Source organism: Phaenicophaeus curvirostris, chromosome 2 (genome assembly GCF_032191515.1).
Source record: "Phaenicophaeus curvirostris isolate KB17595 chromosome 2, BPBGC_Pcur_1.0, whole genome shotgun sequence".
In the NCBI taxonomy this organism is placed as follows: Eukaryota; Metazoa; Chordata; class Aves; order Cuculiformes; family Cuculidae; genus Phaenicophaeus; species Phaenicophaeus curvirostris.
In genome coordinates, this window is record NC_091393.1 from 72,492,963 (window position 1) to 72,508,214 (window position 15,252).

Sequence of the window (15,252 nt, forward strand, 5' to 3'; positions counted from 1 at the left end):
TTTTTGATGCAATGTGGCTGCTATAAAGTGAAACTTTTTAAGAGCTGGACAGCATATTTCAGCCAATGACTCATATAATGTCATCTCAAGGGGGCCACCAGTGGAGTAGCCCCCCTGACATAACCTGCAGGAATAAAGCAGAAGACAGCACAGGAAAGAACAGCTCATGACAAGCAGAGTTAGTGAAAATGTAGGGGTTTAATTGTATGTTGGCATTTAAATTTTGGTTGGGTTTCCCCTTCCCCCCATAGTTAACAGAAGTTCTTCCAAGATTTCTCTTCAGATTATCTTTAAGGTGCAATATTCTATAACTTCTTTCCACGGGCCTACTTTCAGTCATTCTAGCAGACAGTAGTACTCCTGCAACTAAAAAGTAAATATTCAAAGAGATTTTTAAAGGTAGCTAGGAAAGACTTTACACAATTTTTTGTGTTCCCTGCAAAGTCCATGTTGCCACCTCCAAACATCCCTAAATTTCAGCACCTCACCTCATAATCAAAACAACTCTTTAATTACTACATCCACTATGTGGGGCTTCCTGTAAGATGCCATAACTTACATGATAAAAACTTTTAGGAAGCTAAGAAGTTGCTGAGAAAGCTCAGAGAGCATTCTTAAAAGTAATTTTTTTTAGTTCAGAGAGACAGTGATTGGCATGATTATTGTCCTATTACTTAAACAGGAGAACATCCAGAAAAGTATCGTGCATAAAAGTTAGCCATATAAAATATTTATTTACATTTCTATTGGCATACATTATCCAAACTTTAAAAATATGACTGGCATGCCCAAAGCTACAATATTATTAGTCATTTTGGCCATGACTACCTAAAAAAAACCCCGTAGAAAGATGAACTATTTTTCACAGTGCAAGAAATTTCGAGACAGGTGCTGTTTAAGCATCAGAATATACTTGATAGCTATGAAACCACATTTTAAAGTAAGGTCAACTTAGGATAACAATGAATTTGCAGGAACAGGTCTTTTCACACAAAGGAAAAGAAGTCAGTTACAGTTTCAGAGCGTCATACCTTTGAAGTAGCCTGCTTTAGTTTTGCCTGTTCTACTAAAAGTTTGTATGACGATCCTTTGTTGCTCTGTATTTTCTCTTTTTCCATCTGTTCCACCAAGGCCTTCTGTTTGGCTTTTAATAAGTTAAGTTGCTAAAAGAAAATGTTAATAGGAAAATATGAAAATTTAAGCAATAAGATGTTAAAAGGATCAGTATGTTCGTATGATAGCAATCTTCAGTTAAAACTGTAACCTCAGCTTTTAAGAAACAGTTTTTATACAAATTTAACTAAGACATCATGAATGGCTACTAGCAGACCCAGAATAGATGAAGTTTAAGAAGACAAAGTATTTTAAAGGAGCTCAAGACATACATGCCCAGGGTCATAAAACCTGCATGGTTGCATTTAAAAATGAGAATTTTTGGTCTTTAGAACTAAGAACTTTCAGATTACAGCTTAGGCGATTGCACTCAGGTGTACCCAGACTCATCTAGAAAGTCAACGATATTTATTGTCCAATACGGGTCACAGAGCAACGGTAAACTCCAACATCTCTTTTTCCAGCAGACCCCAAGTCCCACAGTTCAAAACAAATGTCAAAGAAGTTAGGCAGCCTTTAGCTACAGAACCAGACCTATGCAAAAGCAAGGCTGAATAAGACCCAAGGCCAAAGCTGTTCTTTCAAGAAATAAGATATATAACAAATTAGATATATTTATTTGAAAATAGCCAATACCGTGCTGGAAGTCACCTGTTTATGATGCACAAGCTGTTTTCTGATCTTTCGGGAATACAGTCTGTCTAGGCTACTGTTGCCTTTGGTAGATCTGCTCAGACTCTGAGTGTGAAGGCTATTGTTTATAAAACTCCACTGGTTTCCTAATGGAAACAGCAAAAAAAATCAGATATTAATCCATCTTATTAAACCTCACTTAACTCAAGAGAAAAGCATTTACACTGCAGCAATAGTTAGCATTGCCACATACCAAATACTAAACAAAAGCAAAATCTATCTCGTATTAGTGTTAGGCAGCTGTCACCACTGATGGTAATATTTCTGTGTAATTTTAAAATGTAGTGGATATAATCTTATTTTCATTACTTTGAGAACACAAACAGGTAAGCAAGACTGCCCTAACTAAAAATAACTGAACAGCTTCCGTAACACAAAAGCTTTAGTTTGCATTTTTAGAAAATATGTTCAAAGAAAACCATAGCAATCCAATCAAAGAATAATAAAAGTAAACAGATAAGAAATGCATTTAACAATACTAGATACAAATACCATGGCAAATACCAAAGCAGTTCTGAAGTCAAACTGTTGTCCCTTCCCACAATACAAACTGTCTCAACACGTTGTACTCTCAGTTCCCAGCCCCTGGAGTCACAGGTTAATGTACAGACATTTTACATACTAAAATCAATCCTGTATTTTTCACTAAAAAAAAAAATGAGAGCTCCTCCTCTCATTTCTAAGGAGAAAGGGATGTAAAAAAGCAGACAACAGTGCAAATGAAATGATTACAACATCTGTTTTTAAGACCTCATTTTTCAAGCAGATCGAAAATACATCTTAAGTATTTGAACAGCCCCTAAAACAACAGCCATAGAAGCAAGTTTTGATAATAAGTATTGCATACCCGTCAAAAGTCGTTCCCTCTCTTTTCCATTCAGAGGTTTCTTAGCTGTGGCTGCTTCATCTTCAACAGTAGCTACGTAATCCAGTAGTCTGGACACCAGCATTACGACCCAGCTGATCATGGGAATGTCTAAAACACCTTAAAAATAAATATTTTTGAGTCCCTTAATAAAGTTTCGAAGCCACAACAAACTAGTTATAAAGAAATAATGAAAAGCATTAGATAGCACATATTCCTACTCCCTCACCTTTTCTCTTTTTTTAAATGAGGGCAAGAGTCTAAGCACTCAAAATTGAGGGAAGAAGTCAAATATGCAGTGTAGAACTCAGGTGCAAGAGCACATGTCACAGCTGTCAGTCTGATAAAGTCAGAGTCAAAAGCTTCACCTCTGCTGTTAAAGCCAAAAAGTTCAGAAATCGTACGTCTAAATTTCCCAAATACCAAATACAGAATAACAGCTGCTTGCATTAAAGCACATAAATGTCTCAAATTCCATAGTGTGAAATTCCCCCACCAACTAGGGCTCCAACAAGACAGTTATAACTGTGCACCCATACACTTTCATTTTTACTTCCTTGTCAGTGTATTTTCACGTAGGCATTTGAATAAGATGCAGGAAAGCCAAGACAGAGTTCAGACTAGATGAACCATGCTGGTAGCACTAATGACTGGCTATTGCCTATTTCAGCCTCACACATTAAATGCAGCATTTTTGTACAGCCAGAAGAGGAACAAAAACTTATATTTAAAAGTCACACAAGAAAACTCTTTGTGTGCATGAACAAATCTAAATGAACAGTTCTAAAGTGAGCTCATGAGTGCTCAATAAAGACTAGAAACCTACAACTAATGACCACTTAATCACAGTCATTATGCAAACAGCATTCTTTTGCATAATATCAATACAGCAAAGACATACATACTAGAGGTTACACCACTTTTTCTTATCTGCACACTGTGCTGAGCAACAGTTAACTACAGTACAGTTTTCAGGCACTGACCTCAAAAAAGCTTTAACTAACCCAAACTGTTATTAATTCCAGATCAAACAAGAAAACTGAGGTGCAGAAATGACTTGTCCAAAATCACATGTAACTGCTGGCAGCCCAAACAATAGGATGAAGGCCCTGGCTGTTAACTCTTGTTTCCTGGCCATGCTGGCAAAAAACAGCCCACCCCAAGCAGGCAGAGGAACATGAGACCTCCCTGTAACAGGACCTGAACAGGAACTGCAGACTAAATTGCAAGAATAGAAATGAATAACTCTGGTGACCATAACACACCTTTTTGGTCTGCAGAATAAAAACAATGGAGCTTGTTGTGCAGTGAAGTATATACCTTTTCATACTTCAGGTTAAACACTTGCATTTCTTTTTTCTTTAATCTCTTAAATTAAAGGTCAAAACTTTCAGCTTCTCTGCCTCCCTCCAAGTGTCTTCTGCCTCCTCCTTTTTTTCTGCCTCGAAGTTTACAGCTTTTCTCTGCTCAAAACACTCACCTCTTGCTCCGATTGTCCTTTTTTTCTGACTTTTTTCCCCAGTAAGTTTTTACTCTGTTGACACTGAGTTATGTGTGACAGTTCTCAACCAGGAATTTCTTCTGCTGTACCTGATGCTTCCACCACACATAATAATGCCCTAGTACTCACCTGTAATGTCCAGGAGGAAGGAAGCTGGAAGACCAGCAAATAAAGCTCTGAAGTATCAGTTACTTCTGCTTCCTAAAGTCCTGCGTGAGGACAACTAGTAAGGCAAGAGCTATGAAAGGAATTGGCAGCTGTGGGGAGAGCGCAAACAGAGGTAGAGGAGATGTGAGCTTGGGTTTGCCTCAGACTAGTTAGAGATTATAGCAGGATATGGCCAAGATAGAAAGAGTACACAGTAGACCAACGGGAAGCAGTAAGACAGCTTCTGACACTAGCTGTAAACTTGTTTACATCAGGAGGCAAGGTAAAAAGTAAGGACAGAGTCTGAGCTGGCATTTACCAATTGACAGTGCTAAGACTTTTAAACAACACATCTTCTACAATGCTGTGCTACACGTACACAACACATGAAGCAGCCTAGAGTTTGGTGTTTTCAAATAAAAGCATTTTCTTCAAACTTGGGGCAGTTAAGAAAACACTGAAAGAAAATGAAGTTTGGAGAATATTCCTTGTGATTCCAGAAAAGCCCATGTAGTTGCAGAAACCATGAAGATACACCTAACAAACTTCTCTCCGTAGCCACAGTTCCCTTCTAAAGCATGAAACTTAGAAAGGTTCTCATGAGCAAGAAAGGGCACTTCTTTCCAAAGCGCTGAACTCCAAAGTCATTCACTAGAACCATTACAACTGTCTACACAGTGAGTGCTATCTCTACTTTGTTAAAACTTTAAAGCATCTGAGCTGAATTAAAAGCAACCAAATAGATTTTTCTCAGCTTTAAATGGGGCAGGGTTGGGGGAGAATCGCTTAGCACCTAAAGAACGAGAAGTTTCTTCACATCTTAAAAGACAACTGTGTTTTTGAAACATAGTAAAAACACAAATTCTTCTTTTAATACATCAAAACCTGTGAGCTAGTCTCTCAATTTTCTAGCTTAAGGCGAATACGGAAATACAGTTTCCCAAATTAGCGGGTTACCTTCAGTTCTTCTGTGCACTGGTAAATGTGGTTGCAGTGGTGACAGCAGATTATCCAGCAGATTAAGCAAACTTTCTAAAACACCACTGTTGCTAAGCGATCTCTGGCCAATGCAAGAAAGTAACATGAAGACCCTAAAAAAAAAAAAAGTACATATGAAAAAGCTTTATTTCTTTTTCAGATCCAGTAATATTCTTAAACACCCCTTAAAGAATAATATCCCCCTAGATTTTCACAGGGGACAAGCAGATTGCTACAGAAAGCAGTATTTTGGCCCATGAACTGGATTTCATGTTGTGTTCTTGTAAGGACAATGCAGTATTTTAGGGTGAACATTTTCTCTTTCACCCTCAAGAGGTCAGCAGAACATATTGCTTCAGACATCTGAAATAGGATCCCACCCATTTTATTTCTTATTACATGTAATATACTGAACAGCAGGGACATGTATTCTTATATCCGTTCTTATATCTCTAATTTAATTTATTTTTTAAAACTATGAAAATGTAAGTGTCAGAAAGCCACAGAACAGCAAATAGGTTTGATAAAACAAAATGCTAATGTTTACCATATTAAAGACCTCAATCAATAACCTGAAATAATCAACACATCTAACATTCAATGCTCAACTCAAGGCTCATTTGCTCTTATTTCAGAGAAATATTTTATATTAAATGCCAACAGTGTGCTTCCCAGTCTCAACCCTACTTCCAAGAGCATTAGAAGAGCAACTCTATGATGAACATGCATTTACACCTGACAAAGGAGAAGGCAATTTTTGACACTGGGGAGCAATCCTTTGAGGTATGCAAAGATCTGCAAGTAAGGAAAGTAGCAACTTATTATGGTGCAAGCACCAACTAGGTTCAATTAGTAACTGCAATCAGACACCTATGTCCAGCGTGTTTTCTTTTGACTATTTCTTAAATCAGTGGACTATATGGGTAAGTATCTTGTAATCAATTTTCAATTCCAATGTTAAACTACAAACAATGGCAATTAAGTGATCCATGGGTAATGTATCAATATAGACCTATACCTTACCTGTCTTGTGGGAAGATGAGAAGCTGCTCTGAATTGTATAATTCCTGTAGAACATTTGAGAGAAATTGACCCCACCACCTTTCTCCTCCACAAAGCTGAACAAGCAGAAGGCCAGTATACAATCGTATCTTTGGGGTTCCACTTATACACAGGTGTTTAAACAATTCTTCACAAGCTTGAGCATGAAAAGTACTTTGCAGAACGACAGGAACAGAATGCCCTTGTAAGAAAAGAGAACAAGTAACTTAAGGAGACAATGCCTTGAAAACACAAAACGACAAAAGTTCTTAGAAAGTTTTTAAGACTATTAGGATTAGGCTAATTGGCACAAGGTGGGAGGAGGAGGGGACCCATGGGGACATGGTAATTTGTTGGTAACCCATAAAGACCAGGCCACTAGTCAAAACCAAATCAATTTCCTGTCAGTGCAAATACCACAAAGATCATTCAGTTTCAACCCCTCTGCCACAGGCAGGGACAACTTCCACTAGATCAGGTCGTTCAAAGCCTCATCCAACCTGGACTTCAACACCTCCAGAGACAAGGAATCCACAACTTCTCCAGGCAACTTGCTCCAGTGCCTCACCACCCCCACAGTAAAAAATTTCTTCCCAGTATCTGATCTAAATATTCCCCTTTCACCTTAGAACCATTACCTCTTGTCCTGTTACTACACTCTGAACAAACTGGCACCAAGAATTACAAGACATATACTTATCTATCAATAGAACAATGTTCTGACTTTTTTTTTTCTAAACAAAACAAAAAAACAACACCAAACCCAAACCAACCACCACTCCTACACAGACTTTTCAATTTCATTTCTCCAAGGACTCTTTCAATGGCAAGATTAGGAAATAAAAAACCTTATTGGATATTAGAAATCACGAAACTAAGTAGAGATACCGGGTTTTTCATTTCCCCCCAGAAGCTATCTCTGCTTCCCCTCCCCACTTCTAACTACTTAATCTATCCCCAGTCTTGTAAAGGCTTCAAATCTCACAGATTCTTCCACAAGCTGATTCTGCCTAAGAAAACAACATGAGTATTCTGCCTGGTCAGTCTTTTGTTACTTCAGCAAACTCAGTCAGCCCAGAGAAGGATCAGATGACTATCTGAACAAAGGAATATGCAGCCAGGACTAGGGAAAAGGGATCAGGACCCTTGACACCCTCTCCTAGCCCTATTGAGGAGCAAGAAGTGGTTAGGTCAGCTTACCATTGATGAAGCTGTATGTTACCAGCTACTAAAATCATAATAAAACATGACTGAAAATAGTTTAAAAGCTTTATATTGAAAAGTACAGATCAAAAAATAGAAGCACTTGCAAATTGTTTCTACAAACATGACAAAAATAAGACCTCAAAAAATACTAACCATTGGAAGAATGAAGCAAACTAAGCAAAGTATCCAGTAAGTATCTAATGATGGTGCGTAACTGTTCAGTGGATGACATCTGAATCAACTCTTTTGGATCAGATTGCTCCTTCAGCGTTTTCCTGCTTGCACCTAAAGCTACTTTGAGCCTCTGCACAGCGTGGTGAGCCAAGTTGAGCTGAAGCTGTAGCTGAATGCAGTCCTGGTAAGCAGAAAATACTCTACTATCTTCTTCTACTGCCTTGTCTGGTTTTCGTAAAAAGTACTGTGCGTTGTTAGCACTATTGAGTGGTGGCAGGTCAATACTCTGCAGAAGGATTTCTAACCGATGACAGGCCAAATTGTACCTAAAGGGAAACATGCCAATACACGATTCAATAGGTATTAATAATGAGAAATACATTTGACAGTCACCCTGCCAGAAGACAAATTCTGGTCATTTTGAATGCACTGTTAAAATAGATACTGAAAAACACCCCCACAGTGTGGCCTTTGTTACTGCTATAGTTATTCACTGTAACAACTCTACAAAGACAATCGTCTTTGGTCTGAATAAGATCATAGGAAGAAAAAAACCCATCTATCACATTATGATATTCTAGTGTTTTAAGTTAAAACAACTAGTAACTGCTTATATTTTTTTTCTTCTAACCTGCACTGTATGTCTTCTTGCAATGCAACCATCATTGCCAAATGTTGGTCAATTTCTGGCTGATTTGCAGCTTCACCTTCTCCTCTGAGGGGATCGTGCATTAGTTTCAGCTCATTTTCAAAGGGCAGGATATAGGTATGACCATAATAAATTCCTAATGGGATTTTTGCTCTGGCATTTGTGCTACCATATCGACCAATGACAGTGATCTGAAAGAGAACACAACTATACTGTAACAGAATTGTATCAAAACAAAATAAGCATCAACTAAAAAATTAATTAAAAAAAAATACAGACAACTAACATCTGGTTTGAAAAGAACTGAAGAGAAAGTTCATATACTAAAAGATATCAAGAGTTTAAAAGACAAGAGTATGCAGTCTATCTCCTTTTACCTTCATAAACCTACAAACGGGGGGCGGTAACAAGTCATGTAAAATAAGCGAATGTGTGCTAATGTCGGTAGCCACTACCAGTCGCCTTCCATCCACTTCTTCTCCTAAAGTCCAGATGTCAATTGACAAAGAAGCCAAATCTCCACAAGTGGGAATCAATACATCTGTTAGCAGTATAGGTCTTCCAAAATCTAAGGTCACAAATCTTCTTGCTCCTAGGGAAAAAAAAAATGGATTGCCTAAAATACCAGTGCATGCAACGCAGCAAAGAGATCTCACTACTCAGACAGTAAAGCCATTGTTCATACACTGTTCAAAAGGTGTATATTTGAGGTTAAACATAGCTGCATAATCACAGAATCTCTCACTACAGCTTGCACCCTTTAAAAAGAAAACTTTGGCTTCAATTTAATTTATGCTGTTACACTTTTTATGCATTATTTCAGAACAGGTGCTCTGTCCAGAGACCCAACATATTCCTCAGCTCCCAGGATTTTTCAACTTAAACATCACTGAATGCTGGGTCTTAAACTTCCAGATACAACAGAAATGCAAACTGAGGAATAACTTGTCTCTGGAAAGCCAAGTGAGACTGCAGCCAAGCAACTTCACTCAAGACCCTGGAAAATATTTCACTTATTAGAAAATGTGTGAAAATTATGATTAGGAATTCTAATTTTACCTGAGTGCATTCGCTCTATAATAATTGACTGATGGGGTGGAGGCTGAAGAAAATGCGAAGCATGAGATATTGCAAGAGCAAGACCGGATCCAAGTGGATTCTGAGGAGTGGGAAAATATCAGTAAGATTAAGTCATTAAAACCTATGCATTGATGATTAGCTGTTCTTTACAGAGGACTATAAGAAAACCTCTTATGATTTAGAGACGTACAATTTTGACAGCACCTCACTGAATTCAGATTTGAGCAAGAACCAAAATACATTAACTACTAAGTTCAAAGGATTAATAACTCCTTATATAGCTGGAGCTTGCTTAACTGTAAGAAACCATCTGAGACATTATAACAACTCTATGTGGCTTTTCCAAGTCCTCCATTTTTCATACAGTCTAAATTTAGTGACATAGTTTATGCGTCTTATCCAAATAAACAGGTATTTAGCAGCATTCAAGTACGAGTTAGATTCTGATAAAGCTTGTTTCTATAAGAAAAACAAAGAAAAACAATTACCGTTCTAGACTTGGTTGTATTTTTGTTATGTGCTGCCAGGTTAACTGTTGGGGGATCGATGACTGAACCAGGGAAAAGCTGAGCAAGCTCTGCATTAATAACAGCAGAAACTGCCTCATTGGGTGGAGTCAAAGGCGGAGTCATGAAGAGAGGAGTTGTTTTTGGTGTGGGTGGAATGACATCTGAAGGATGAATGAAGAACCCTGGGGCTGCTACTGGGTTAGAAGGCACAGAGTTGTGAACAGGACCAACTGCTGATGCTGCTGCTGCCGCCGCTGCTGTTGTCTGATGGAGCTTTGCTTCTAGCTTAGCTTTCTGTGTGGAAAATCAAGTAGTATATGTAGCAGATAATACTGCTTGTGAACACAGTAGCAGTACTGAACTACAAGTTCAACTTGCGTTATAAAGCTAGATATAATGAATCCAAGATACCTTCAACGCAGACACGTTGGATGTCTAACTACAGACTGAAAAATGAAATTCTATTCAATTTGACCTCACTTGCTGAGGAAAACGAATTATTAAATAACTAGAATAATCATAAAATATAAAAACTCTACAACTGAACAGCAAAGTAGAGTCAACATATCCAAGCTTCACACCGACAATGGCTTTATAACTGCTATTTCCTCTGGTCAGCAGTTGCACTTTTCATTTCAGTGGGCTTTATCAACTTCAGACTCATATACTTATGTATGAAGACTTAGTTTTGATTACAAACTCCCAACCCACCCACAAAATACACAAAAACAAATCTGAAAGACCAAAGCAGCATGGGAGACATGCTCAGCATTTTGTTGACTGATCCTCGACCCAGAGCTGTTCCTCCATCAAATACACTATGGAGGGAAAAAAAATAAAACCATGGTGACTAGCTCTGCGATTACTTTCTCAGCTTTTGAAGTTTAGAGACAGCATTAAAAAATAGCCAAATAGCCTCCAACCTGTTGCTGAAGCTTCAAAAGCTGCTGCTGTTTCTCTTGCAGCACCTGGAGCTGTTGCTCGGCTGAGGCCATTGCATGAGAGAGAGACTGCAAAGCTACCTGGGCTGCTGAACTCAGTGCTGTCGAGGCTTCCCCAACTGTTCCAGAAGAGAGGCCACCAACTGCTGGGGTAACCCCAAAGGTACTCACTGGCATGAAACAAACAAAACAAAGACATGTGTGTAGAAGAGAAGTGATAAAATACACCTTTAATTTAATTCCTTACTAACAGTTAAGAGCACTGTAAAAGCAAGAGAAATATCTCCTTTGATCCAGTTCTCAATACAAAGTAACATAATCTTGAATTATAAAGTATATGATTTTTAGACTATGCACACTCATCATACATGCAACGTTTTCATTACAGAATAGCCACCAAATGCCCTGGAATTCTTTGGTCACAACACTGCAAGGTAATGACCCAAGCTTGTATGTTATACACTCTAGCACAAAGAAATTGATTCAGATTAATAAATTTGGAATCCTGTTTAAAGCTTTAAGAAGTTTAACATTACATAGAGTAACTATTTTTTACAATACTTACAAAACTACAGGCAATCTGTTTGCCAAACAGTGCTCATTATGTCCAATTAAAAATATCATATTGTGGAACTATGCTAAGTAGGAAAAAAATGAAAAATTGTATATACCAGTAAACGTACTTGCATCGTCCCTTTCTATTCTAGTTCCATCACTTGTTGAAACACAGGTAAAGTGCAGAGGTTCAACTTCAAGAAGCCCAGTAAGGGAAGTAAAACTACCTTCAGCAGCTGCACAGCTATTTATTTTTCCATTTCCTGAAAGAGAAATAAATACCTGCTCAATCAACTAATGTTTTCTTGACAGTGTCATTTCAAGTCATGAAGAGTTGAAAGGGACAATTACATATAATCCACATACTTCATTACTTCATGTGTGGAACAAAAATCTTAACACTATCACATCTGCAATATGAATGGAAGGATATTTTAAAATGGATGATGCTGCAAATCTGAACAGAGTATCTTAATAAGTCAACTATCAAATGTGACAGCAGAAGCATAGTGTAGCTTTAATTCCAAAAATAAATTATATACGGATGCCCTGTTCTTTCTTTACTGTGAGAAAATTAGCTTGCAAAAATACATTGATGTTACTGGAGAGAAAGAGAAAGAAAATAGCGGACTGAGATCATACAGCAAGGTAGTATAAAAAACTAGACTATTATTCAACATACCAACCAATTCACGGTGTTGTATGGAAGCAGCAATTGGAAGGAGATGAACAAGGGCATACAAAATAAGAACGGAGTCACTATGACTGATGAACATACTTGCTATGAAAAGAATTTCCTGACAGGTAAAAATTGCCTCATTCTTAGGATATTCCATGGCCTAAAGATTCAATTATGAACTAACCTGAGAGGACAGACACAGATAGGCTTTTAAGATATTTTAGTGCCTCTGAAACAGAAAAAATATTGCATTACATCTGCAAAATGTAAGTAGAAGAGTGCCATATGGCAGCTTCACAACATCAGAAAATTCCATTTGGGTTTCTTTGCCTATGAGATGGTTGCTAGTCTAAGTTAGTAAAAACACATCTCAAGGAAGCTGCTTAACAGAAGTGGCATACACTCCCTAGATGAGACCAACCAAGGGAATAACAGTAGCTTTGTTTAATCTCTAGCCTTTTCTTAGATCTTCTATGGGATAAGAAAAGCACAGATTCCAAAAAAGAAGGGTTTTTTCTTGCCCTAAGGGCTACAGGAATCGTAAGATATCTCACGAAGGATGAGAATATCTTGAACTTCATTATGTACAGCTATAAAACAGATGGAAAATATAAAACCACACTTTCAGTAAAGGAAAATAGGAAGATACAAAGAATTAACAATTCTTCTACAACAGATTACTGTTAGCCATACATACCTGATATAACATCAGACAAATCAATTTCATCTGACTGTACTCCAATACTGCTGTTGTATACATTTTTACAAGAAGAGCCACTTATTTCCAAATCAAACAGAACTGGATCAAATGGTGAGCTATATAATCCATATCTGCAAATGGAATATGTCAAACAGCACTGGTCAAATAATGAGAATTTATATTAAATTATTTACAGAATAAGGCCAAGTATCTAATCATCAGGATTTATTATATTCCAAATTATTCTTTTCATTCAATTGAAATATCTTAGAAATTATCAATTAGTTATATTTCATTAAAGTAATTTATTGGGTGACATTTCAAAGTAACTGTTTGTTACTTTATCGTTTTGAAGATGTAGTACTGTCCTAGAAACATGACACACTCAGACATGGAAACTGGAATTACAAGGCTTATTAGACAGTTAGCCACAGCAATACCTATGCCTGCATGTGGTAAACCAGACATTTATCTCAAGTCAATAAAACCACAATACTGTTTTCCAAAACAGCAAAAGAAATTCCACCTCAGTTTGATGTTTTGAAGAAAAAGGAAATGCTGCTAGGGATACCAGTCAACACTTCTGAGTACTTTGAACATCTCAACAGAAGAAAATCTCACTACTGCTGCTGCTGCTGCTACTACTACTACTACTACTACTCCGTCAGTACTGCAGGGGGAAAAAATACTACAGTTGCTCAGGTAACATGATGATCCCAGACCAATTAGGATTTTATAAGAAGAAAACGGAAAAGACAAAGTAGTAACCAAATCAGTGTTGGGTTTGTTAAGTTTTTTTGTCTAGCAATACCTATTATCAACAACTAATGAGAGAAGAAAACAATGAAAATCAGACCAAATTATTAAGCAGGAGTAGAAAGAAAGCAATCATCTGTGTAGGTAAAAAAGTGAGAAACATTTAACTCTTCACAATTTGACCGGCAAGAGCCTGCCAAGAAGGCTGGAGTGTTTAAATGTCTTTTTTTGATTGAGTGGTCACAAAAGGATAAATATCTACACAAATATGATGACATCAGCAACAATGCAGAACAAGACTCCTCTGAATGTTAAAAGGCTTCCACATTGGGTGGACTCAAGGCTTTTTGCTGCACAATGTTAAGACTGTAGCTAGCCAGGAAATGACATCATACAAAAGAGCTATAATTGCTATGATCTTCAAAAAATAAAGAGAAGGAAAGAAAATCTGAGAATGAGAGGTCAGCCCATTTAACACGTTCCCCAACTAAGTTACTTATAAGCACCTACAGGGTTGCAACTTTAAGAGGACAGTCGCTCTACAAGCATGTCCTACATGCTACTGACAAGCATTTATCAAGACATACAAAAAAGCTCAGACAGAACTCAGAAAGGTACTTTCACAGCCTGTTTGAGACCTCAGACTTACAAACTCAATAAAATAAGTCAGTTCAATGTTAACATCGATTATTTGCACAATAAATCAAACACTTTGCTTAAACTAATCAAGTCGGTGATAGTAGCTAAAAAGGGAAAGTTCTGTAGAACAGGATCAGAACTCGCATGTATTGCACGGCTTTACATATATACTGTCTAACCCAGACGTATTTCAATAAGGACAGTGCCTTTTACTGATTCTTCAGCAGGATTGATCAGGTGCACAGTTTTAAGCTGCATTAGCAACACTTTTCAGAAAAGGATTTAGAAGTTATGTCAACAAAAACCAAAGAATGAATCAAAAATTTAAAAAAACCTCATCAACACATTGATCTATGCAGTAATGAATGTAAACAATGTAAAACGCCTCTTCTGTTTCACTCCCAAGAAATCTGAACTGGAATAATGTTTACAATTTTGTGTACCACAATACAAGGAAGATGAGGACCAAAGAAAACACCTCAAGGAAATGCTTTGAGAATGACTACAGGTCAAGGTACAAACATCCTCTAGCCATCCAAAGTCTGTTAAGAATGAAATAATCTGCCCTTTATCGCCAAAGTGGACAGGACACAACCTTTAAATGGCTTCAGCTGCAGCACAGAAATTTCAGATTAGACATGAGCAGGAGGAGACAGTTTAGGTGTTAAAGATAAGAATTATTAAGACACACAAAAGCTTAAAATACTTAGAATAATTGCATCCCACCACTACTTTAGAAAGATGCTTTCAGGAACGGGCTGTAGAAATTTGACAGATTTGCTAGACACAAAACAACCTGCTATGTTGCAAGAGCGCCTAAAATACTGTCTGAAATCCTTTTTTCATTGTTCTCTAAGCTGCAAGTCATGTAACACACCCACCTGGCTTTATCCTTGCAAGTTCTGCTTGCTTTATTGTGGTACATGATAGTAAAATGAGTACTATTTTTCAGAGCGGTATTGAATTAATACTTTCTCAAACAAATATGGCAAAAGTACATCTTTTTTACAGTGAACCTTTTTCAAA

At 37.4% G+C, this 15,252-nt stretch overlaps 1 protein-coding gene across 7 annotated transcripts in view; it reads right to left on the minus strand.

The window, feature by feature from the left end:
• Positions 1-15,252, minus strand: part of BIRC6 (baculoviral IAP repeat containing 6) — a 180,203-nt gene that overhangs the window by 107,084 nt on the left and 57,867 nt on the right. For 2 of the 7 annotated variants that reach the window (XM_069852463.1, XM_069852458.1), the window contains exons 22-34: positions 12,829-12,962; positions 11,569-11,715; positions 10,880-11,067; positions 9,936-10,250; positions 9,427-9,526; positions 8,745-8,959; positions 8,350-8,558; positions 7,698-8,044; positions 6,321-6,540; positions 5,277-5,410; positions 2,654-2,791; positions 1,750-1,892; positions 1,032-1,163 (exon numbers count right to left, since the gene is read on the minus strand). In XM_069852463.1, the coding sequence (XP_069708564.1) occupies positions 1,032-1,163; positions 1,750-1,892; positions 2,654-2,791; positions 5,277-5,410; positions 6,321-6,540; positions 7,698-8,044; positions 8,350-8,558; positions 8,745-8,959; positions 9,427-9,526; positions 9,936-10,250; positions 10,880-11,067; positions 11,569-11,715; positions 12,829-12,962 (2,422 nt within the window). The remainder of the gene's footprint in view (positions 1-1,031; positions 1,164-1,749; positions 1,893-2,653; positions 2,792-5,276; positions 5,411-6,320; positions 6,541-7,697; positions 8,045-8,349; positions 8,559-8,744; positions 8,960-9,426; positions 9,527-9,935; positions 10,251-10,879; positions 11,068-11,568; positions 11,716-12,828; positions 12,963-15,252) is intronic. The other 5 variants (XM_069852465.1, XM_069852462.1, XM_069852459.1 and 2 more) reach the window with 5 other exon arrangements.